General features: G+C 41.6%; 1 protein-coding gene across 2 annotated transcripts; it reads right to left on the reverse strand.

Annotated features, from left to right (window-relative positions):
• Positions 1–1,608: 1,608 nt before the first annotated feature.
• glcci1b (glucocorticoid induced 1b) lies at positions 1,609–25,082 on the reverse strand. Of its 2 annotated transcripts, none has more exons than XM_083989703.1 (9): positions 24,950–25,082; positions 24,413–24,778; positions 18,889–19,037; positions 12,026–12,115; positions 9,916–10,038; positions 8,897–9,034; positions 5,047–5,236; positions 4,320–4,440; positions 1,609–4,015 (listed from the first exon to the last, which is right to left on the reverse strand). In XM_083989703.1, exons 2-9 carry the CDS (start codon positions 24,711–24,713, stop codon positions 3,661–3,663), a joined length of 1,467 nt encoding a protein of 488 aa, XP_083845829.1. In that variant the 5' UTR covers positions 24,714–24,778; positions 24,950–25,082; the 3' UTR covers positions 1,609–3,660. The 2 variants fall into 2 exon arrangements, with proteins under 2 accessions (XP_083845829.1, XP_083845828.1); XM_083989702.1 differs by having other exon boundaries at positions 9,916–10,041.
• Between the last annotated feature and the right edge of the window lie 1,294 nt (positions 25,083–26,376).

Raw genomic sequence — 26,376 nt, forward strand, 5'->3', positions numbered from 1 at the left:
TTCTTCCTCAGAGTCTCAGTGATCTCTTTTCGGATGGGTACCTTTTTTTTTTTGTGTGGGTACAGCAGCATATTGTTACCACTGTGAGCAGATAAAATCGCACCTAGAGCTGAAACAATTAGCTTATTAGTCATTCAACAGAAATTTAAATCTGCAACTACTCCAATAACATCAGTTACTTCAGTCATTTCCAAAGAGAAAGGTTTAATACTCGCTTTTCAAGCTTTCTAAGACTTGCTGATTTTCTTCATCATATGTGATGATAAACTGAATATCTTTGGCTTTTGACCTGTTGGTCTACATAAAACAAGTTATCTTCATTTCTCAAGTATATAGCACAACAGTTAATCAAGAGAAATAATCAGAAAACAATCAATAGTTGCAGCCTAACTGAACCCTTTCCTCACTGTTACAATATATAGATGTATCCTACTGTACTTATAACTATGAAAAAAATGCACTGATATAGACATAGCCAGTTAATCAAGAAACAACTGACTGTTACATTACAATGCATATTAATGAGACAAAAACCTCATTCTGAGAATTGTTTGTTTTTCTCATGGAGGCAGCAATACGCTGCTGTGTCCTTTCCATTGTGAAAGAAAAGAAACATTTTACGAGACAACCTTCGAAAGCCTGCTGGCTGCTTCACTGGGTTGAGCATTTAACGTTTAGCATGGATACCTCAGTATGAGTTTGGAACAATAAGCCTTTGACATTAGCTGCCTTGGAAATCTTGTAGTCTCTCGTAGCATTCCCGCTGTATTTCTGGTTCTCATCACTGCAGACTACAAACAGGCAAAACTACTTTGTGAGAAAAACAAAAAGCAAAAACAACAAAGATCACAGTGCAATAGCTCATGTGTTTACAAAAATACTGTAATCTGCTGGCAACTTCTACACACCACATTTGAGAGGGCGAACTGGATACAGGGAGTTGTTTCCTTGTTCAGCCAGCAAACTGTTTTTCCTTTTTAGGAGTGAAGCTCTTAAATATGTTTGCTACATGCTGTATCTGTGATCCCCTTTTCAATATGCGTGACCATAGAATTTGTCATTGAATTAACCACTCATTTATTATTGCATGTTGCATGCCTTGTTTTATGTCATTGAGTGAACAATGTTTATATTAATGTGGGATTTTTTGTTTTCCATTAGTATTTTATTATTTGGACATGTATTTATTTATAATTCACTGTTATTGTTGGGCAATATATGTAGTTTTCAGTCAGTGTGGAAGGTTGGACATGACAATACAATCATACTGATAGTGACTACAATGCTGCATAAATTGATGTATATCAGAGTAAATGCCTTAATCTTGTAACACATTGACAATGTCAAATCTCAGTTATTAGTGGATTCCTTATATAGTATATAACAATGGTTGTAACAAAGCTTTGTGTCATTTTTAATGTCCAAGCCATGAGATATTTGTTCATATTTAATCAGAACCAAAATACATTGATTGCCTTACCTTGATTCCTATTTGTATATAAATGCCATGCTCCTGTCCTGGGTATTATTAGTTTGTGTCTGTCTACAGCCTTTGAAAGGATTACATACAATATCAGAGATTTTTTTTGTTTTCTTTATTGAAAAACACACACAAGATCTACATAAAAATGCATAATACACAGGAAAACTGAATCATCATTGCCAAACATGGCAACCATTTCTTAACTGCACTGCACAATGAGCTTGTGAATAAAATTAGATTTAGTATGATTGAAACTCTTGAAGCTGCAAGCAGAACAGAATTTCAACGTAAACTGTGAGGAATGCGTTGCATATGTTGTTCATATTTGTATGTGTGTGTGTGTGTGCAAGTGGCTAGGTAGACCAACATTTTGGAATGGAACATTAACTAGTTAAATCCTCTGGTTCAAAACGAACCCGCTCTAAATCAGTCATGCTTTTTTTTCTTTTGATACAACTTGTGCAGGTAACATCAGGGCACATCTGCTGGGATCTGTAGTTTGAGCCAAACTTTGTTACACAAAAAAACGTTAGTGTAGATTTTCTTTAAAACAAAATCAATTGCACTCAACTTCTGATTGTTTTAACTTACAAATTGGTCCAAAAAAAAATAAAAAGTGATTATCGTCTCACTTACACGCAAGTGCTTAGGCTTGGTTCAATGATTAGCGCCTGTGTTTGAAACACTACGACACCAGTGTTTATATGTTGTTGAAATGTTTTTAAACAAAACAAAAACACACTTAAATCCTCTGCTTCTGGCACAAACATGGTGCCTTCTGTGTCCCAAATACATGACAGGCCTTTCATTGTTTTGAAATTTGCTTTGGCATATATATATGTATATTATATATATGTATTCAACAAAGGGGCAAAACAAACAACATAATTGTCAACTTCTCAATTTTGGGAGGGTGTAGCTTATTTAGCTAGTTCCATTTACGTGAGATTTCACGGTTGACCAATGCAACTGCGATCTCTGGAATGTGTCGTAGCACCTGAAACTCTAACCTGAACAGGTTAATGCGAAAGCCATCTGCCACAAACTGTGACATCGATCAGCTGATTCAGTCTGTAATAATCTCCCTCTCCGGGGGGAAAAAATGAAACATCTCCACGAAAGACCGTATTGTCTTTCTGTAGAGGAAAGTCAAACACTGGGGAAAGGCAACATAGTCCGAGCAAATACATTCCACATAACCTGAGTTATTGTTCTGGGTAGTGTGGGGCAATAAAACAAGGCAACAGGGGAGTCGTGTGCTTTGTGATTGGTTATTTGGTCTCTGTATAAACGGCTGATATTAGCATTTTGTGTTGAGCTTACCGAGTTTAAATCGTGATTAGACCAGAAAATGCAGATCTAAGTCCTGGATTCTGAGCCTGCACTCCAGTGACTGCTGGTTTCACACAGACACTGTGCTACAAATACTTTAAAATAAACAAATAATAATAATTAAAAAAAAGGCCGTGGCCCTGGTCTAAACAAGTGCAAACTTTGTGGTAAATGTGGGAAAAGGTATTCTAACTGTAAGACATCCCGGTGTGTGGAGAAGAAAAGATGAAACAAGCATTTCCCATCCTGTCAAAAAGCTTACATACGTACTGTAATTCAGATTTTAGCTGGCTGAACACTTTACAGCTAACAAGCTGGTTAGATTATATGAGCAGAATGATAGTCGTCTCTTGATAAGGTTTTTGGATTTTTTTCACTTTTTAATTTCAACTTGATAGAACTGCCGGCGCTACGTAACACAATAATTTGAGCAGTCACCTCTACTTTTTTTTTGCAAAAGAAAGCAAAGCTATTTCTGTTATGGGTGATGTCACGGTACAGAGGAGAAGGCTAGGTTAGTGACAGGTGAACGGAGGCTGTGCCCAAGGTCAGCGCTCTCTAACATCTGACTGAGAATGGCAAAACCATCAAGTTTGCTCGATCAAATCACCACAAGAGCAGGACCAACACTGGGACCCAGCAGATATGCTTGTGCTGCAGGATGCTGGTACCATTATCCTCCAAAGTGTTTGCTATCTCTAGACCTTGGGCACTCCCTGCTGGCTAATGTTAGGATTAACGGGGTGCAGGGACTTTTTTTTTTCTTTCTCTTTTTTAAACCTTGCCCACCTGACCAGTTGAAATGTTTCAGCTGCCGGTGGGTTCGGTTGGCGGATACCTGAGGACTAGCTGGTGAGGAGAACGTGTGCTGCTGAACCATCTTTCCCTGCGTCTGTGTCGGGGCTCTGGCTGCCTGTGCTGTTGTCTGTGTTAGCGTCTGTGCTTTTGTCAGTGCTCCAGTCGGTGGAGGCCGGAAAGGTAGGTAGTGGTGCGGTGGATAGAGTCGGGGTCACCTGAGGCCCGGGGCTCTCGTTGCCGTGAACGACGGGGCTGGCCGAGGAGCAGGACGAGGGAGAAGCCGGGGAGAAGAGGGAGGAGCAGAGGAGTTTGACGGGGCAGAAGGCAGAGCCCCTTGGAATGAAGTTCACCTTGTTTTTGTCCGGGCATGAGAAAAGAGGGAAGCCTTTTGATTTGCCAGACCTGGAGACAACACAGGTTGAGCTCAGTTTATATTCTGCTGCTAAAAGACTGTTCAGATTGAATGCTAATTGTTTCTCCAGGAAAACTTTTCCCCCTCATCCCTGCCTCCCACAGTGGAAACGCTACTGGCTGCTTTGTTGTTTTATCGCATAGTCAATGATATACTGCAGCAAAATGGATCTAGGCTTTTTTCTTTTAATGATCAGTCTGCTAAATGCTGGAACAAAAGACAACAGCATAAACACACAGCAGCAAAGAGTTGAAAGATGTTGAAATGAAAGATAAAATAAAATAAAATACTCACACCAACTCCTCAAACACCTTGACCTTCTCGCAGCCCTCTGGAGGTTCCCGTTTAAACATGTAGCTGTTGTTAGGTTTGGGCGAGGTGGCAAACTTGGGGAGAGGAGAACTGCACACGTTGTCTGAAAGTGCAGTGAAGAGAAGAACATTTACTTGACTCAGTTTCAGTTGTGATGACAAACTGGAACAACAAACTGAAGAGAAATACTGGGAGTAGCAATTTGCTTTTATAATGTATACATTTAAGATACTGTGTTGATACTGTAACTAAGTTTGTGGTCCAGTGCTAAATCTAGACTGTTCTCTTGCTTTTTGAAACATTAACATCTACAAACTTAATACAAGCATCTCTTTCTGGCCTTTTCCTCTATTATTTAACACTGTACTTTGATTTAAACCTAAATTGTTCATGTTTGAATTTCACCTTCACTACATTATTCTGAAGTGGACAAAAATACAGGTCTAGGCATGATTTCAATTCTAGTACTGTGATTAAGTACTGAAGACCAGCTTATACTGTTGTCTGTGTCTGTCTGATGTATCTTTATGGGATATAAGCATGTAGTAGCAAGTGACCAAGAAAATACTGACACTAAAATGAGTAGTCACGGTGCTGCATGGATTTAAAAATAAATAAAAACTCTAGACCAAGACTTTTAAATGTAAAATCCAATCTGCCCTTCATTTCACTGAACACTAACAAGCTGAGTCTGTCAGTGAAGACACACCTTTGTCGATTTCCTCTGCAGAACAGGGGCTGCCGTCGGGGGAGTGGAGGTGGTCGGAGCTGCAGGGCCGGGGCGACGGGCTGGAGTCGCCACTGGAAGGGGCCTGCGTGTCCGTGTCGCGCGTGTCCCCGCCGTTGCTGTAGCGATGCGGAGGGAAGGGGGGCCGACGGCCGTCCACCACGTCCATGGTCTGCGAGGTCAGAGTGCGGAGGAGGTGGTGAGAGGTCATGTGTAAACATAGGTGATGCGTAGCATTTAAAAACATTCACATTCAATCTAACGTGTCTTTGGAAAAACTCCTGTAGCAGACGCTGAGCAGCTACCTGCTCACTCACTGGACCACGTCGGTCCAGGTTAAGAGAAATCAGCAAAAAGTACAAGAATGCCTGGAACTAAACGGCCTCTTGTGTGTTTGCCTGTCTATTTAAAGGGCAATTGGAGAAGCAAACAACAAACCAGATGGTAATACTTGACCGTAGATGAACGATGCGATATGTGGAGCATTCTGCTTTGGCACAGCTGATTCGAATGGGAGAGAAGAGGGGGAAAAAGAGGAGGCTTGGTGCACAGCAGGCTGTAAATCTGTGCTGGTGTGATGTTTGTATGTGTGTTTAAAGTCGGTGTGTGTTTGTGACTTTCTAAGAGGGGAGAGCTCTACAACCCTGCCAAGGTTTACTGCCCCACATCAGGCCAGATTTACGGCTCTACTCGCCTCCAAGAGATTTAATTCAGTGCGAGTGAGAATATATGTGTCCTGCTGTCCGACTGTATGGTGCACAGTGTTGTAAGTGACTTTACAAGAAGGTTGTTTGTGAGTGTGTCATAAATTTGAAGCACAGCCTAACAATCTATTTTTGACCACAGGTGTATTTGTGTATATTAAATTGAACATATAGGCCTGTTCACTCCTTCATTAACAAACATTACCGATGTAAACAAGTCACTCAGACTCAGAGAGCGTTAATGACTGTGGTCCAGTGTTAAGTGCCACATGCTCCGACAGGACGCAGACAGAGGACGTACTTAAGAGCAGCTGAGGTTGAGCTAGCTGGGATGTTGTGGAGCAACCGCCTTTCTAGGGAGCTGATGCATGGTGACGTACCCTATTGAGTTCACAATGGTGGCAGATGTGTGGGCTTACACAGACAACAAAGGCCGTCTGCATGCACTATACACTGTATGTGAGTATATTCCTGTTTAATCTGTGTATTTAAAGATGGTAAAGCAAGTTCAGACTGACAGTCAAGTTCCGATTGGGTGTTTTAGTTTTGATGGTGATCACAGACTGTAGCTTTTTGCTGTATTCACCTCATGTGGACAGAATGAAGAATAGGAAAACGTCCTATTCTTATAACTTGGGAGACTTCACACTATATTGGTGTTGGTTGTTGATCATCCCAAACACTAGCCCTGTACTCACTGCAGAATAATAACAACAAATCCAAAATTAATTGTTCTCTATTGTGTAACAGTTTTGCAGCAATTTTCTGAAAAAAATTGGGGGTGTGGATCAGCCTCAGTCACTATAATAAGTAGTTAAGATAAAGCTCGAGTTAAAGCTAGAATTCCAAAAGTAGTTGCACTGTAACTACATCCGTGCTCCAGGCTTTAAAGACATATCGACAAATTCTACATTTCTTGTAATTATGAGCAGAACATATAAGGAACTTCTGACAGCTACAATCTGTCTGTGAAAGCTCCTCTGTTGGTGACAACTGGGACGCTGCAGTCCGTCATTCTTTCCCATTCAGCTGTTTGTATTTAAAATCTATAGGAAATGAACCTGACATTTACAAAACATCACTGCAAGAGGTATATGGTAGTTTTGGTAACGGCCCAACCCATAAATCAGCCAGCCAATTCAACCATCTGATTTGAGGCTTACTCAGATGTATCGGTATCGGCGTACGCATGGGTAGGTAAGGACCAAATAAACACTTCTTCTTGTGTCTTCTGCTTTCGCGCAGGCAAATTACAAGCTGGTTGGGTTTGATTAGACATGATGTCCCTTGAGGGGGGAACAGTTCACAAAAGCCACAGGCTCATGTGACGATTATGGGGTCACAGTTTTCAGTTTGGTTTGATACATTGATGCTGTTGTTTTCTATTATTTAAAGCAGAAGTAAGCGGAATATTTGTGTTAATATAAGTCTTAAATAGTTCTATCTTCCGACGGCAATCACTTATATAGAGTGTTTGGTCTGAAACACAGGTCTGTCAGACACTCTGCTCTGCTGTAAGCCGAGGAGAAAACTTTCCTTGTATCCTACAACCTTTATCCAATGAGGAGAGAGAACGGCATAAAGGCATAATGTGTGTGCAGCCAAGGGATGCGCGTGAATGTGGTGACGTAGGGACGAGGGCGGGGACTGCTAACTCCATCCGCTGACAAGAAGTTAGCCAAAACGACCGGATCACTTACTTCTGCTTTAACACTGCAGAAATACCATACATCACCAAATGATAAATACATAGATAGATGTCTGACTCTATCACATATACATAGTCTTTCTATCCATTTGATTTTATTAATAAAGTAGAGAGTGTCATGCTTGTTATGCTAATGTATTTGTTTCTACCTGCAGCAGCAGCCCCTCTGTGGCCTGTTATCACATCACAATATCCCTCTACATGTTCACGTTTCTGCAGGTCCAACAGGTTGTTGATAAAGTTTTGGTTTTACTTGTGACAGTTTTATTGCAATTACAGTAACGACAGCGTAGCTCACGTCAGATCAGGAAATCCTCAGGTTATTGTTTCACTTCACCACTCTGATACAACGCCCGTGATTGTGTGTGTGCATAGTACTGACACACACAGACACACACACTACATGTACATACATACATCTATAGGACCTTTAAGGCATGTTCGGGACTCCACAGATGAGCCATCACATCAGACATGTTGCTGCTTGCATGAGCAACACAAGTGGCAAAGTGTTTGCGCACAGTCACAATTTCCCTCTCCTCTTTCTTACAATAACAACACTCTCATTATCAGGTTACAACTAAATCCAAAATGTTCCCACACAGCGGACTGAGACGATGCTGTTGGAGCCTCCTCCGTCTTTTCCACAACTGACCTGCTGATGTACTCAACACTGAACCCCTCGGCCTCTGATCCACTTGAAAAACCTCCTCTAGGTTCCTGGCACAAGGCTTTTTTGTGTATACCCCGGCCCCAGCTGAGACGAGCAGACCGAACAGGACGTATTTATTTTTGGGAACCACTTCACCCCTGATGTCCCTGCCTTGGTTGTCCACTACAGAAAAATAATGTTAGTGTTGATTCAGTTTGTGGTCATCTCATGTAGGTTTGCCCCATGCAACACTGTAAGACTGATGAGGACTTGTGAAAAGGAGACATGTGCAATTATTCATTAGTCTTTTGTCCTTTTTGTTGTTGTTTTTACTATAATTTATATTTATACATAAGAGTTAACTGCAGGGCTGCACTGAGGCCATTTTGAATAATAAAAGCCATTTGTTGTTTTCTTTTTGGGTGTTCCATCTCCAATAAATATGTCAAAAGTATTTGAACCATATTTGAGGGATCATTGCAATTTTGGATGAGTTCATCTCACATTTATTTTTTATTTATTTATTTACTTTTTAGATTGTGTACATGTAAGGGTATGCATATATGCATGTATGTGTATATACAGTATGTGTTTGGGTGCATATACCTGCAGGTGTCTGTGTATATGTGTATTTATTCCTTCCTGTTGATATGTGAGGGGTTGGGGAAGGGTTCATGAAATTTCTTGAATGTGATTTTCTGTAAATACCCTCAAACTTATTAATAAAAAATGGCAGTTATATCTAAACACGTGTGCACATATTTCTACCTGAATCCCCTGCTCCCAGTCCTCTCTGATGAACACATTTTCTAGCTCGTGGCTGATGCCCTCCACGCTGCTCGGCACTCTGCATATGAGGGATTTTGGCACAGGGATTGTTGACAAGGCTGATGAAGTTCCTTTGTACTGGAGGTAAAAGAGATAAGAGATAAAGTATTAACAATATGAAGACATTTTGTTTAGTTTGGCAATCAAACGCACAACAACGCAAGTGTCCAAGATCAGTACTGAATTGTTGCTGATCCAGTTCCATGACATATTTAATGGGTGGAGGTGTTCGGTTTAAACACAAAGTGGGATTAAATGTCATAGGGAACAAAAACACAGCCATAAATGGGATCTGCTATAGATGGGTATAGCGCGTTGCATATCACTGTTTATGTTAATTTTCCCACAGTGGTTGATGCGCCGTTGCTGGGCATCTGTTAATGAATCAACTCCAAACATGGAGAGGAGCGGGCATGCCCAGACACATTCCCCCTCTCCTCTCCTCTTTTAACACAACTGGTCAGAATGGAGACTCATTAACTCAGGCCAACGCTATGCAACAATCATAAACATATGATCAAATATAGACTACACACAAGATTACAAAATAATGTTCATGCTACACCTACTCCTCAAATAGTGTCTGTGTTTTATTTTTCACTAAATTCTATAACCACTGCCTCCTGATAACTTACAGTTTCATAAGAATGAAACAGAGACTAACGTATCTAAAGAAAACACCTGATAGGTTTATCATTTTAAACTGTTCACCAGAGAGCTGACTTGCTTAACCCTGGTATGTTCATTTTCAGCTCTCTTATCTTCAACGGCTGTGATATGGTTTGGTCACCGTCTGTTTCATTTGTATGTTTTTTGTACTGTGGCTGCTAAGCTACCTTATCGCGTCCGTGCTGACAGGGCATCACCAAAGTCAGGGTTAGTTAATGTTTTCAACTGAAAAAAGGGCCATGCTGGTGGTTGAGTTTGGTAGGGCAGGAATATTGACAAGAATAACTCACCTGAGCTTGGCATGCAGTGCTGTGCTGCGCCTGTGGCGGCAGCTGCATGGAGCTCTGCTCCCTGTCTTTGCTCTGCCGGCTGACCTGTTTGCTGCGCTGCAGCTGCAGCCTCAGTTTAGCAATCTGCTGGAAGAAAAGTGACATCACTTCAGCAAATGATAGCTCGCCATCAAGTCAAGTATGAGTTGTTGTTTTTTTCTGTTTGACTGACCAACAAAATCCAAAGAAATTTAATTTCATAAGATGTATTGATTATTAAAATGTGTCAGATTAACTGCCTCAAATGAACTGATCAAGAAATAATCGAATTCATTAAACATGTTGTGTTTGGTTGTATTCTTTTGGGGGGTGGGGGTGTTCCTCTTCTTCCTTTTCACAACAGATGGGAGAACAAAGATAACCCACACTGATAAGAATATAGTTGTTTTTGCCAAATTAATTATTTGTCCTTTACTTGTTAATCATTTTCAGGATGACTGGGAGGCTTTCTTTTCGGGTGTGACTAGCAACTATAATAATGAATCACTGGGCTTTTTCAGAAAAAAATATAAACTACTGTGTGCACTCAAAGATTGACTTGATCTGAGCTATGTTGCAGGGTAGTTCTGTGCATATGATTATAAATTAGTTATGTCAAGTTAGGTCAGTGGGTGTTTCTGGATGTGGCCCAGTATGAGCCTAAAAACAGGATACCCTTTGTGAGGCTAACAGACGCAGTTGTACTATGCAGACAAAGGTGTGGTCTTCAATGCTGATCTTGTAATCCTGGCAACACAGTCAACAAAGAGACTCGCTCTTTTCATAGATGTCCTCCCACACATGTAATCGCAGAGGTTAGAGAGCTAGAATGTAGTTCACTGCATTCATTGAGTGACCGCAACAGTTGATAATGACAAGTCCAGGCAATCCCAGTGTAATCTCAGAGGATGAGAAAGAGGTTTTCCTGGCTGTGCTACGCTATTGATTGTGCAGGCCAAGGGCCTGGGTTTGTCTGTAGAAAGCTCAACACCACATTTTTCAGTCATAGTGCTGCATGGCTACACACAAACACATGGATGTTATTTATGAAATCACATTCTAACAATCTGTTTTTATGAAATCAGACTGCTGCGACTCCATCAGCAGGAAAATATATTTTAATAAATACCGCAAGAGAATGCACAATACGTATCACTTCATGTCTCACTTTTACAATTGTTGACATTGCTTAAGTGCACTGTGACCAGTGGCAGTTTAAATCCACACCACAACCAATTCTATTTATAACAAAAACCTGAACAGTTGCACATCTCATCTTAGTAATTTAACAACAATGTGAATACATCCAGATGTGTCATTTAGCATAATCAAACCAGTTAAATGTTTCTTTGGATTGAGCAGGGTTTAACTTTTTAACTGTAACTGTGTGTTATGAAGTTATGTGAAGTACGAACTTGAATTTACATTGCTTGGCATGCAGGCCATAAAATGTATGGTATGTAGCTCTGTGAGCTGGTCTTTAAGTGTAATTGTTTTAAATGATTTTTTCCTTGTATGCGTCAATACTTGAGAACTATAATTATGTTGGAAACAGAAAAATATGTGGTCCTATTGTGTTGCAGGGTAAACACAATAAGCACTTGTCAAGTTTTTAAGTAACACGAGTTCCCCCGAGCCGGTACACTGGGTGCAAGCTGAGAAGGGAACAATATGGCTGTTTCACCCTTGAGAGGAGCTCCTGCACTGTCTCTCAAAACAACAGGCCATAATGAGATGCGAGGGTGCAGTTGAGTGGGAAACAGAGGGGAGAAGGAGGTTAAATTTAGACTGAGGTCTGGAAAGCTGGAGACCTAATAGCTCCATGTGGTCGTTTGGTTGGCCACCAAGTCCAGCAAATAGACAGGAGTGGAAACCAACTTTAAGGAGCATAATATTTAGGCTGACCTCAGCCCCTGACAAATAAAACACATTTGAGTGAATGCAATAAACCTCGAAAAATGACAAAAACATGCTCGTCGATTTGGCTGGGTGAGCGTTTGAAGTTTGTGGATGTTTTGCTGACACCGGTATGCTGTGTTGATGTGTCTGTGGTGTTTGACGTGGAAAGCGCAGTTAACACAGGTGAAGCTACCTCTTTGAGATGGTCTGCGCTGCCCCAGGAGGCTGACCGCTGGTGAGGGCTTCCCTGTTCTGCTCCTTCCTCGATCCAGAGACCTGGAGTCTGAAACACAGAGACAGAAATGTGACTTATGCTTCATATGACACTGTGGGTCAGCAAGTCAAGTGTGACACACTCCTCCACAAGAGCATGAACAAGTTTCCATTGTTTGTTTAAACCAAGATAGAATATATTACATCACTGTAGCATAACCTGGGATTAACCAACATTTAGGTTCTTAGATTTGTTTACATTGAGGGACGGCCTGTTGTTACAAAGATCATGCAACTGAAAGGTCACAAATATCACTTTTAAAACTGTCATATGTCTCTGATCTATAAATATTTTAACATATTTATTCATTTGTACATTAAAATTATAAAATATATGATCTACACAAAGACATCCACATATGAAACGCTGTTACCAATATATTCATGAATGTAAAGTTACAAAGATGCCTGTGTGCAGGTAGGTAGCTAAAAGCTCAGAAAGATCTCTCCTTCATCCTCATTATGCAACTGAATAGCTAATGTGATCTTTCTGTGTAGTCACTCAAGATGTGGGCATCAACTAAATACCCGAAACGTATAATGTTTAGATAAGCAGTTGAGAAAGATGTGGGTGAAAGCAGTAATGAATGCCGTGTGTTCGAGTAAAGTTGAAAATCTGGAATCAATGAAAGAGGAGGAAAACAGTCATGAGAGCCCCGTCCCCGAGGAAACAACCACACTTAACAGGAAAAACAAAAGTTGCTGCATGTTTGATTGTTTCCGCTGGTGAGCCAGGTTAAGATAAATACATCTGTGGCAGGCCTTAAAAAGACTATTTCTGTCTGCGGGCTACAACGACTAGAATAAAAAAAAAGAATCCAAAAACCACCGGCCATTATCATCATTTAACAAGTAAAACATAGCTGGGGAAAATAATTACATGGCTACCAAATAATATATGTTTACATGCCAAGAAGACATATTTGCTAGCCACAGGTGATATTTACAAGGACTTTACCAACAGCTGGTGGGTAGTTCCCACCTTGGGGTTTTCACATTCAGGAGGTGAAAGCATAGAAACAAATACTAACTATGTATCCCATCTGCTCCATTAAGTCTGATTTGCAGAAAATGTACGGCACAGTGCAAGATTTATACCAGCTCAATGAGTCGAAAGAGAAATGTTGTCAGTAGTTAGTAAAGCGGTAAGAAAACATCTCATATACAAAACATTTGCTACCAAAGAGTATAGAGGCAGTTCTGTCTCACTGAACGTGTCTTTTAGACCTCTACTGCATAAACAAGGAAACGGTTAAGTTATGTAAATATATGCAAAAACAGAAACAGACTGAGGATGTTTCATAGGCTTGTCTGAAACCACACACTTCCCCTCGATTATGCAGATCAACAGCCCCTCTGGTCGTCAAACAAATCCTTAAACATCTGACGTTTCTTTTTTTTTTGGTTTGCACAGTAGTGCTAAAAATTTGAAATGTCACTGTCTCCACACTGCCTTATGCCTGACCCCACACAAACAGAAAAACCTCTATGGCTCAACCAACGCACAAGCCTTGCCCTATGATATGGAATATCACACTGTGAATAATGAGGAACACCCGTGAAGCCGCTCACACTGGCTTACTGGCGCTAGCTTCCCCTAGAAAAAAAAGGACAGCGAATTAAATGGGTGCTTGTGCTCTCATAAAAGGGACCACTGTGCTTGGCCACACTGGATGGCAGATGTGTAGCTAGCCTTTAGCATTAACATTTTGCGCATGGCCTACTATGGAATGGCTTGTGCCGTTTGATGCCTCTGCCAAACACTGAGAGACTTGATGCTGCGTCCTAATCTGTTCATACAGAATACAGACTGCTGTAAAAGGGCAGACGGGCTTTATGGAGCAGTGAAGTTAGCCGTTGAGGAAAAACTAAGCTCTCACAGATGTCGCTGAGTAGGCACGCTGCTCTCGCTACTTGTATCTCAAAATGAAATGTTTTATTTAGCAATGACCGATATGAATAGGTCTTTGCAGAAGTGCACCTACTTGCTAATCATAAGAACAGACAGACATCGTCACTTGCACATGTGAATTAAGTGTGAATAAGGTGAGATTTTCCTTTATTTTAATTTAATCAAATGTATCTTTTTTAAATTTGTCAAGTGATGACAGCAAATGAAGAAATTCTTCCTTAAGGGGACAATCTTGTCTGAGGCTAGCTGCACCCTAATTGTTTGCATCTTAAAGGGGAATACTACAGTATCTAAGTCCGGTCTCTTTTCCTCTGTTTTGCCCACACTCCTCCCGGCCATGTGCATTTGTTTTCAACGAAGCCAGCGAGAAATCAAATCGTATATACGGTATACGATGTTACGTTGTGTATATTTGTGTAGTCTTATCTGTCATAAACAAGAGATCATGGGTTACAGGGCGCATTTATGTCGCGGTGCGCAGAGATGAGAGCTGGGACACCACGGCGGTGGCGCTGATCTTGCAAAGTTGTTTCCCAGCCAAGAGACGCTAGGTGGAAGGCAGAGAGCCTCCATTCTCCCTGTAACAAGTTACAAGTAATTTATTCAATCATAATTATTCCGAAGCTGTTTAATTAAGGTAAAAATGTAGCATAGTTAAGCTAAAAATCCTCCATAGTTCCCCTTTAACCTGCATTTAAATCAGCCTGTGGTTTTTTAAGTTCATTCTAAAACATTCAATCTTTCCGACCCAAAGGCGGCTCTATCGGCTCAACTTTCACCTTTTCAAACTCAAGAATGCAAATTACCTTAAATTATCAACAAGCCACAACTGTCGAGGTTGAGGTCGCAGTTTTCTTTATTGTTGAATGTGGATACCTCAGTTTGGGAGTGAAATAAGACCGTTAAAAATAGTGCCTTCTATCTTTCTTTATTGTCCATGTTGTTCCCCACAAACAAACTGTCTGCTAACAAGAACACCCACCTTTATTTACCTCAGAGGCCCCTTTATCATGCTTGCTCTTGAACTGCTGGTCTGAGATGTGTGCTTTGCAGACTTGTGTGCCAGGTGTCATGTCTGATAATGTACTGCTGTACAGATAAAACCCTGTTACCATAGCCTGCAGCTTGCTTCCCATTATATTCCCACCCAAAGGGTTACAAGCAGGCAACATCCTCAAGAATCCAGCTCTGTTCCAAAGCAGGAAATAATGACTGGGCTTCAATAGAACTGCTGTGGAATTTGTGCTGGTTTGTTTAGACTGCACGTTGAGACATGTGAGCATGAGTGCCACTGCTATCGTTTGGTGAGGTTGCGAGATGAGAACATAGATTTTGATTTGGTGAGTTGACTGTGAATATATGTAATCTTGTGCAGGTCTGAAACTCACTTAGCATTCCAGAAAATGGACAGATATCACTCAGAGGACATTTTTGTTGCTTGTGCTTGTTTCAACCTACATTAATCTATATTCAGATAAACTCTTAATCTACAATATACAAGTTTACATAAAGATCATATGAGGCAAACATAAGGCAGTAGGATTCACTGTGTCACACTGCTTAAATTTGATGTCTGGCAGTGGCACAACATCATTAAGCATTTGTGGTATCACTGGTTTGGCAGCTGCCAGCAAAGAAAAACTTTTCCAGGCATATTCTCAATTCATACTCCTGGGCCGATAATGAAGCTGTTTAAGCAGATTCACGGTGGCTTGAAAGGCAGCAGGCTAGTTTATTTTGTTCGTCTTTCTGTTATGTTTTTTAGATTACAAAATACAGACCACTGATTAGCCATTTCCTCTCACACTGGGGACAGAACGTACACGCATGTCAGTGGTCAGCTGGCTGCCTTTTGTGCTGTGTTCCAAGTGCAACTTTTTTTTAAACAGAAGACGTGACGCGATGCGCACGGTCTGCCTTTGTCGGTGCTGGTTCTTTGAGGTCGGCTTGGTGGTGTCAGGGCCCTAATCTTCATACAGACGTTCTGTGTTCTGTAACCACAGGGCCCAGGGCGCACAGACCTATCCCGGAACAGTGATTAGCATATGTATGGGCCCTCTGCTCCTCAACTCCCACACAAAAGGCAGGCGGGCCGTGCAGCCACGAGGGCCAGGTGGTAAGCAGTGGGATTTCTCCTCGCCTCAGCCATAGCCAGGGGGACAGGTGCAGACAACTTCACCTCCATGCAGGGCTGTATTACAGCTCAAAGGAGAGGCTGTCTTGATACTTGTGCGGTACACAACAAAAGAAGCCAGGGACCCTTTGTCTGCTGCTTTCTGCTGTTGTTGTCTTATAAAAAGAGCTGGGCCCAGGCATAGCTTGTTAACAGGAAATGCTCTCTGACTATTCTTGGGGGAGTTTGTGCATTTAATCGCTCAAGGATTGTCAAGTGTGTCACACTCTCCCACATCATTACAACATAGCCAAATGTTTTCCGTCGAAAAATTTCCACAGCTCTGACGGACATAAATCTCTTTACTGGATTTTCATTTCAATCGGCTCTTTATAGATATTGGCTGGGCACTATAGTCAAGGCCATGTCACCATAAAGCACAAGCATACATCACTATACTGTACGCCAAAGAAGCAGTGGGTAGGAATGCAGGATCACCGTGTCCTGCGCCCAGACCTGTGCATTAGCATTTTTCAAGACATGATGATTATCAAATTGGTTTTCCATACTTGTCCAGCCTTTCCAGAGCAGAACAGGAACCCTGTAATTAGAGGTGTTTACTCTGCATACAGCCACTTCAAGAAACCCTGCAAGGCCCTCTCACCACTTCCTCAGCCTACACACAAAGAAATGAAGCCCATGTAAATGAGGCTTGGCGGTCCTCATTGAGACACATGAAAGGCTTCTGTTAGCAAAGAGGGAGCAGCCCTTGTCATGATCATACATATTCAATATTCTTTCAAAATACAAACCTAATCCAAACCTCCCCTCCCTTATATAAAAAAAAATTAAGCTCTTTGAGAAAAACTGCATTTTGCCATCAGTCACATGGCAAGATTAGTGGGTGATCATGTGTGGGGCTGCTGTCCAGGAATACTGCGGTCAGGCTGAATGTGAAATCCATACATAGGCCTCATGAAGTGTTATAATGTATTAAAAAGTGGCGCTGTGAGGGAATTGCAGTCTATTAGGCCTGTACTGGCAGTCGTCTCCCAGACCATCCATCACATGGCTATAACGAAAAAATTTGGCTGTGGTTTGCAAATGCGTGTCTCCTTTACCAGCCACTATGACTGAAACTAGTGATTATTTTAAAGTTCTAACTATCTCCATTTTCTGAGAGAGAAGTGAAAGTAAGTGGTTAATTCAGGGATTTACCAGACACTCTGATCTAAGGTTGGGCAACATGGTCTTATGATAATATAATATTTTGACATACTTTTAGCAGATCACATGGGGAAAGGTGGAGTACATGTTCTAACTTTGGTCTGTTCCCCCCTAAAGTTGCACCATGCTTCTATGATAATAGCCACAACTAGGGATACCACGATTACTTGTTTTCACAATTAAACACCACGAGTAATTGATCGTAAAGATTCCTAAAAACCGTCACTTTCCGAAAAAGATTATCTCGGAACCATATCGGCAGATGTGCACCAAAGTAAAGGAAGATGCACAGATACTAACATAACAATGAATTGGTGGTAATTTAAATGTTAGCGTGTCATTTGTAATTTTAAAAAATGATTAAAATAAACTTAAACATTTGCTTTAGAGGACAAATAATGACTTAAATATTAATTTTATTTTAAACAATTCCCCTGGGGGATTAATAACTGGTCCTATATTAAGAGATTAGTAATGTAATTATATTTTGACTATATTTGATTTTACACTTTCATAGTGCTGTAAAATGTATTGATGCGTAATAATCTTGATAATCGTAATACCGTGATTAATCGTACCAAGAACATCTATAATCATGACATCTCTAGCTACAACACACTTGATGACCAGTCATTGCCACCTGCTGAGCTTAATCAACCAGATCCTATTTTTCCTTCATGTGACAGTTTACAGTTAATCTATCAAGCCACCTGCACAATGTCGAAGGTACTTCATTTTTGATAGCAACCACTTTCACTTTCAATATCCATATTAATATGTAGTAGTATTTATTTATCATGGAGTTGCATGCAGAGTGAAAGAACCATTTCAGGGGGCCCTGGTTCCTGAAGTAAAAATACCAGTAATTTTTCCCATAGACTATTTTATGTGAGTTACAGATGGAGCACTTCTGCAGCTTGGATCAACATGAAATGATCCTGCTTATATCATCAGTGGAAAAAAAAAAGACGGGACAGCTGCATTAGAAAACATCTGGCTCATTGATAAAAAAAAAGGTCAAAGGTACAAGTCTGTCTACGTGATGCAAGGAGAGAAGTTACTACAACTTCCAGGGTGTATTTCAGCAAGTGACATCTACTCACCAGGACAGCTAGAGCTAAAAGTTAGTGTTGAGAAACATGGCAACACAATCTGCTGCTCAAACAGATTTACTGTTGAATTTTGGATCAGTTCAGCAACTTTTGTTGAAAAATGTCAAACTGACCGAGACTCTACGGCATCGGTTGTCAAGGCTCATGGTAAACTGATGGACAAAGCTTGATTTCTCAGAACCAGTTTTGAAATAATTGACAGTTGTGGTCAAAACATCAGCCAGGACTGTTACATTATCTAATTGTTGTTTATATGTTGAGTAACCCTTAAAATTATTCTTTTGAGAAGAAAAACGCCTTCTGGAAACAGAACAACTCCTCCTGCTTCACAACTTGTGTTATCACACAATAAATATTATACTGTAGCTCGCCCATATTCAAGCCTATGGCCAAGACAGGATCCCCTGAATGGCATGTACCTGTGTGGCTTTGTCTTTCATACAGGAGGGGTAGGGTCCGTGGGAGTCCCGAGGCCACTGGCCGGTGAGGTATGGTCCTGTGATGGCATCCAGGGAAGATGTCCGCCGAATGGCACTGGAACTCCGGACCTGTAACTTGGACCTTTCTGCTGTGAATTGGAAAAAATAAGGAAATAGGATGAAGCATGTAGTATACACACAGACACATTCATGCAAGCATGATTGCGTAGGGAGCAATATTCCCAGTCACCCCAAGGCACCTTAAACATGTGATGTTCCAAATTTGTGAGTGTGTAAATATGTCAACACACACTACTAAAATGTCACCATGTAGTAAATCCCTTCATGCAAATGTGTAGCCAAGCACTGGGAGCCATATTCTGAGTGGGACATCAACGTTAATCGTTTACAAGTCTGGCGAAAAAGCGATGTTAAAACAACCTGTCATGTGATTTGAGGGGCAAATACGTAATTATGTTGTCTGTTGGTAGCAAAAAACACATATTTCAGTTACAGAATTGATTGGTACTTTGCTCCCTGGCAGAGAAAGGTTAAGACAATACCTCTAAAAACTATTGATTGTAATCATCACTTTGCACTGTTAACTACTGCAGCTAACAATGTGTTAAGTGCACCAGTGATCCTGATGATCTTGTTTTCTAAGTGTTTCTAAGTTCATTTTCTAATCTCACAAGTATTAGTGCAGAGCAGAGCAGGCTTCAGAGCTGAGGCCTGGAGCAAATGTAAATGGCTGAGCAGGAGTATCTGATGTTATGAGAGCCGTCTGCTGTGAGCCAGAGCAGTTAAGCACACACACCACCCACATAAGAACTCATAAACAACCACACCACAATGCACATCAATACTGCCTGCATCCACTCAACATTCCTGCAGTGACACGCAGAAAAAAGAAAAAAAAAAAAAAGAGAGAAAAACAAAACACGCAAAAACACAAAGGCATTAGCATGAGAGCAGCATGAGGCTGCAGTAAGAACTGGATTAAATTTATTAGCCTCATTTGCACTTGTGCAATTACCTTAAGTCAGTGAAAGCTTCTTCATTTCTGTGTCAAAGACGGACTAAAGGAACAGAGTGGTGATCAGGAAATATGCCCATTTGCTCTCTATTCCTTGTCTGAGTAGGCTAAGGCTGAGGCCTTTCCAACACGACCACACAAACTAACACACACAGACTAAACTATCTACATGAGGCACCCCTCTCCTAGCAGAACTGCACAGCCATTCATTGTTGTTCTTTGTTCATAGAATACACAGGCCTACCCACCCAAAGGTATTGCCTAAGTAAGCTTACTGGGCTACAGTAAAATTCCCTGAAGCATTGTAGACAAAGGAAGCAGGCTAAATTTCCATCAATATTGATATAGGCCAAGCCAGTGCTCTCAGAACCGGGATTGTGGTTATTTTCCATCGTCTCCCCACTTGCCCGACTAGAATAATCTCCTGATGAGAAAAAAGAAACAGTGTGAAAGAAGCCAAGACATCAAAGCAGTCCATCTGCTGATTTCAGGGATAAGTGAGTGGTGTCTGTGATATTAAAGGAACATTTTCAGCCTCAATTTTAGATGAGAACTTTCCTTCATTAGCCATTCAGCAAGCTGTGAAATTAAAAGAAATAAAAAATAAAAATCACCACATTTCCAGGGATAAATAGGTGGTTTATTAACTGTACGGGTGAAGCAAACTTGGAAAAAAAACAAACATGTGGTACAAATCAGTAAACCATGACAGGACTGTTTCCTGTAGGTTTACATAAGGCTGCATGACTCTGGTTGGGAGGAAAATCCCAAACATTTAGCCTGATCTTGTGAGCATGGAAAAAAGCACATCATTCTTTGATATCTCATTGAGGAGATATTTAACATCAGGTGTCATCTTAAATGAAACCTGATGTTAAAGAACAACCTAAGAGTTGTTTCAATTTAAAAAAAACAACCGGTATACAGATCAATCTTTTTCAACTAAACTTCATTGTACTTGCTCACATTATCCACACATGAAGCAGGGATTTTTGTCAAAACTGTTTAAGTTGGTTATAGTCAAACAGGGGTTTAAGGAGAAAACATAAACAATGGGTACAGTGTCTGGTGTCACTGACACTTTATTATTGAGTGGTACTGTTATGTATAGTGTTTATGAATTAGATTAGTGTTTTTATGAGTGCTGATTAAGTAACTTCAAGAGTAGCCAATCAATTGTCATCCATTTTGAGACTCTGAGACCCATGTGACCTTCTGTTTTTTCATGGGATAAAAAAAAATATGATTAAATTTAGAAGAACAGATAATCAAGAGCTTAACTGGTTAAATGAGATTATTATTTGTAATAACTCAGTGTGTCATGAACTTCTGGTAACAACCTTTACTGTGAGTCAATACACCACATCATACCTTATAAACAGTGGGATCTCTTCACCCACTTAGCTAGACTGCAGTTCATACAGTAGTTTGACATTATTCTATTCTATCAGTTGTTCCTATGTGTGTTCATTGCAAGCAGAATTATTGAGGAGGCACTGTAAATGATATTAATCTTGGCCATGTTGTTGTAAGTTATGAGTTTCAGCATCTGTCCCTCAGCTGGTCAGGAAATTGCTTGTTAGCATTATTAGCATCTCTCAATGAGTCCAGTGGGTAACTCCCACAACAAACCAGCCTAGACTAGTAATGTATCTAAATGAATGACAGGTGCTAACAGTGCTCACAATGTCATCGTTTGCATATGAACAGTGACAAATTGTATAATCTGAACACATCAAAGGTACCCTGATGCTTCACAATGTGCTGATAAAACTACAGAAAACATAGCACAACTGATTTGGACAACGCGCTCATTTTCACATTTGCTCCTACTCTGCAGTTTGAATGGGTGACAATGAAGCAGGCCTGTTTCAGCACAGCTGGCACTTTGACAGAGAGTGGGGACTTTCATTGTTGGGACAGTATGGTAAGAGAATGATGTCATGATTGGCTGGTGAACCCAAAAGGTCATAATGTGGAATATAATACTCTTTACTCTGTCCTCGGCAATCAGGCCAAGATCGGAGCTGTCTGAACGCCACTGCAGTCCGTTACCACACGCACATTGTCTGGCGCTGACACTCATGGTACTGTAGGGCACTTTGGATTGAATTCCCCACCAAATGGCAAGCATTATGTCTGTGAGTGGGTTCAAAGCACTGCAGTGAATGAGAAATTACAAAGTGAACAGCCTACTGCCTCAGTCGCATCAAGCTAGGGTCCTGTGATGAAAGATTAAAGGGATGGTTCAACATTTTGGCAAATTGGCCCATTGGCATAATCCCTATAGTTTTAGGAGTAGGTTTGTTACCTTTAGTTGGCGGTGCAAGCCATTTTTAGAACGGCGGAGCAGAGTCGCGAGCTGCTCAGAGCTACGCTACGGAGGCTAATGGAATTTCTTGGTTTCCCTCATCAAATACACAATCCAACGACTCCAAAACGCTCTGGTGGACAAGTTGTGACCTGCACATTCACCACACTATGAGATAATAATGTTTTCAAGTCAAATGCAGAGACTGCTTGCCGAAAAACGGCCCCCAACGGGAACACGCGTCAGCGGTTTTGCATGAATTTACTCAAAAACAACTTTGTCTCGCAATGTTCCATTATTATCTCATAGCGTGGTGAATGTGCAGGTTACAACTTGTCCACCAGAGCGTTTTGGAGTTGTTGGATTGTGTATTTGATGAGTTTGATGAGGGAAACCAAGAAATCCCATTAGCCTCCATAGCGTAGCTCTGAGCAGCTCGCGGCTCTGCTCCGCCGTTCTAAAAATAGCTTGCACCGACATTTAAAGGTAACGAACCTACCGGTACTCCTAAAACTATAGGGATTATGGCAATGGGCCAATTTGCCAAAACCCCCTTTAAGATGACTAAAATTATGCTCACATTGCATTACTGCGGCGCTTCCTGTAAAACTGTGAGATAACTGGTGTTTCTGACTGCAAGTAGCCACCAACCCCTCACTGATATGATCACGGTCGTCATCCGAGGTCTCTCGTGCTGCATGTTTGGACTGTGAGGTCACGGCCACGAAGGAGGGTCAGGTCTCCATCATCGCCGCCGACATGGGACACTGGACCGGGTTAGAGGTCGTCCCTTTCAGAAGGACTGAGGTATGCGTGGCATGCCGCAAGGGGTGGGAAATCCACACCGGACCCAGCCGCCCGCCGGCCAAACACGGGTAAAATTCGTCATGCCTGGTAAGTCTGCCTACTCAGTTGTTGTGGAAGGGGAACTCGTTTCCTGCCTCGCACGGTACGCTGGACAAGGTTGGAGGTCATCTCATTCAAAAGAAAAACTGAGGAATGCGAAGCACGTCACAAACAACAAATTCCACACACACACACACACACACACACACACACAACTCTGTAATAACCTGCTGCACCGAGACAAGAGGAGGACTGCCATTTTGATTAAAGGTTGGAGGGATAAGCTGTTAAATTAGACTAATGGGGGGTATGTGGTTGATCTCCAGCGTGTGGCAGTTTGATTTGTGACCTAGTCTCACTGAGCACAGAACATTGTTCTAGAGAGGATACCTGATGATTTTCATCTGAACTTATGCAAATTCCCACCCACTGTGAGCAGAACTTGATTGGGACTCTTTTTTTTTGTCTCCACACACTTCCATATCTATCCTAACATGCTTCAGAAACACTTGAGATAATGTGTGGTTCGGTCTGTGTGTTATACAGCAAACATAGGGTTTACAGAAAAATTCTTCCAGCAAAAAAAAAAGCAAGAATACTGCTACCAGGCTGAAAAAATCGGCCACAGTGTCAACATTTGGCAGAGGAGGCTGTCACATAAATAAGATTTAGCGAAGCACTGGGAAATGCGGATTTAGGGCTGCCTGCGCTCTCATGTCCTCCTTCAGTTTGTCTCCATGTCATTTCCCAGGGAGCAGCTCAGCATGACACGCAGCAACGCAGCACTGGCCTCCATGTGGAAGGCAACATGGTGAGGCACAGCATATGGTTTGAATGTGCACACAGTACCCCTGCTGTATGTGCGCTGGCTGAGGTCACACCAGGCAACACCTGACCATTCACTCAGCAATGCTTCTGCTGGGACCGACGTGGCCTCTTTTACAACTGAACAGCATATCTTTCTGCCAAAACTCTCCTCCTCCCTCCTCTCTCTCTCTCTCTCCTGTCAAAAGTCCATAGGAAGTAAAAGAGCCAATAGTGCACTCTATTCTCTTTATGAGTGCCCAATTGTGTAAGTGGATGATAGGCTACATAGTTAATGCATCAACCTGCTTTGAATCAAGTGCCAACCTAGCTTCAGATTCACAGCCGACCCCCTCACATATGCTATCTAACGCAACTGCTATATTCATATGTTACTGTCCAGCTGTTTACCAGCAGGTTTAACACAAAGTTTCCATGGCAAGTTATCAGTGGACAAACAGCACGTGGTGACCTGGCATTTCTTGGCCTACATAGGGCAAAGCATTTGAGTGAAATAAGTGTTTTACCTCTGGAGACTGGAGAGTCTGGGGGGCAGGAGGAGTCTCTATTTTCGGGGGACAGTCTTTGCTTTGCACTTCCTGAACTGAGCGTCGGGCTGGCGGGGGGGCTCGAGCCTCGGCTGCTCGTGGCTCCTCCGTAAAGGGTCGGCGCCCGCGTCGGGCTGCTCTGACCCGCACGCAGGAGCTGGTAGGGCACGGTGGCACGGATGGGGTGCAGACGGCAGCCGCTGCCGTTGAACGAGCCCGGGGAGCCCGCATTGCTGCGTCTCACCCTCGGCTGCTGGAGCGAGTTGCTGGGGGCTGACATCCTCCGAAAGTGAGCGTTAATTCCTATAGCAGTATGAGAGACGTACTGCCAAAGTTGCTGCTTCTCTGGAGGAGGAGGAGGAGGAGGAGGAGGAGATGGTGGGGGGAACGGTAAAATAAACATTAGCTTGTTAGCAAAAAAAAAAGGAAAAAAACGTTAGCTTCCTTTTTAAAAATTACAACTCAGGCGCTCGAGGAAAACCAGCTCCAACACGTATTATTTTGCGACAAACTTACCTTCAAGATACTAACACATGCCGACGGAAGCTGTAACCTTTACGTATGTAACTTTAAAAGTTGTTTTCTGTACTTCTTGAAACGTTTAATTCCTGTCTTCCAGCACTAGCTCCGTCTTCCCCATCACGTCCACTCACTCTAAATGACAGTTGTTTCAGCCAGACTACTGGCTGACGGCTGTGGGCGGGCCACGCTGCTCGGTTCTGACTCTCTGATTGGACACTGGCGTTGTACAGTAAAGTCGCTGATTGGTGCGAGTCTGTCTATGGACCGTACTTTGAGCCAATCACGTCGGCTATGTGTTATCAATATGGCTAAAGTTTTTCTAACGTAAATGCAATGTAATGTGGGTTGGATGAATTTTCCATGTATGTTGTATACCGTTGCTATTGGTAGGCTATTGGATAAATAAAATGTACAGAACCCCATACCATTTGGATTGAGTACTAATAAGGACATGACACAGTTAAACACTGACGTGTGAAAGTACATCATTTCCTTAATGGCGAATTTGTCTGTAATTTACACCTCTAATACTCTTAACTATATCAGCTTAGTATTGGGGCCTTGCATAGTTAAAAGAACTTCATTATTTTAGTTTGTATTGAGCTGTGACTACTGTTGTGTTTTATCAATCACTTACATGCGCACTGCAACCATCCCTGCCTTGTACAGCAGGGGTTGATAGGGGCCAGACACCCATTATCAGTGCCAGGGCCTTGTTGAAAGTTAATCTGGTCCTTTCCCTAGTTGTAATAGAAATATATTTGTTTACTTTTCCTATTTTTCATTGAACCCTGCTAATGGACCTCACAGAGTGATGTTTTTACATTATCCGTGCAATATTTCTAGCACGGTACATCCAGTTTATTATAACACTTTGACCCATGAACAGATGCTACCGCTCAATTGTTTTTTAATGAGATGTGAAATGATTAGTCAATTTATCATCAGAATCAACAAAAACATAATTTGCAACTACTTTCACAGTGGGGTATTGTTTCAATTATTTTTCAAGCAAAAGAGAAAAAATGGCAAACAATCTGTGGTTCCAGCAACAAAAATCAGCTTTTTGCTCTTTTATATAACTGTAAACTGCATATTTCTGGATATTTGAAGACCTTACACTGACTTCTGGGAAGTTGCAATGGGCATTTTATTCATCAAATACTAACATAATGAGGGAAATAATGGCGCTGCTCATCTTTGTCAGACCCTATTTCACATTTTCCTGCATATATGTTATTGAAAGTGCACTGAGAGTTACAAGAAACCTGAGTCAAATTCCTCATACGCTTTAACATACCAGGCCACTAAAGTTGGTTCTGATTCAAGTTGTTGGTCAACTTATGTGGTAAAGAGTGCATTTCAGTCTCAGTCTCTTCAGTTTTAGGCCAACTTGGTCCAGAGCTCTTCCAAATGTAGAA

The sequence above is a fragment of the Trachurus trachurus genome, assembly GCF_905171665.1.
Source record: "Trachurus trachurus genome assembly, chromosome: 16".
Lineage (NCBI taxonomy): Eukaryota > Metazoa > Chordata > Actinopteri > Carangiformes > Carangidae > Trachurus > Trachurus trachurus.

What these genes read in the sequence shown, in the direction of transcription:
- glcci1b (XM_083989702.1), bottom strand. Translation starts at nt 24,713, where the DNA reads ATGTCAGCCCCCAGCAACTCGCTCCAGCAGCCGAGGGTGAGACGCAGC. An exon ending in GCGCAGACCATCTCAAAGAG is followed by an intron (nt 10,042 to 12,025) that starts GTAGCTTCACCT and finishes CTTTTCTTCCAG; the next exon opens with CAGATTGCTAAACTGAGGCT. An exon ending in ACTGGGAGCAGGGGATTCAG is followed by an intron (nt 5,237 to 8,896) that starts GTAGAAATATGT and finishes CTGACCTCGCAG; the next exon opens with ACCATGGACGTGGTGGACGG.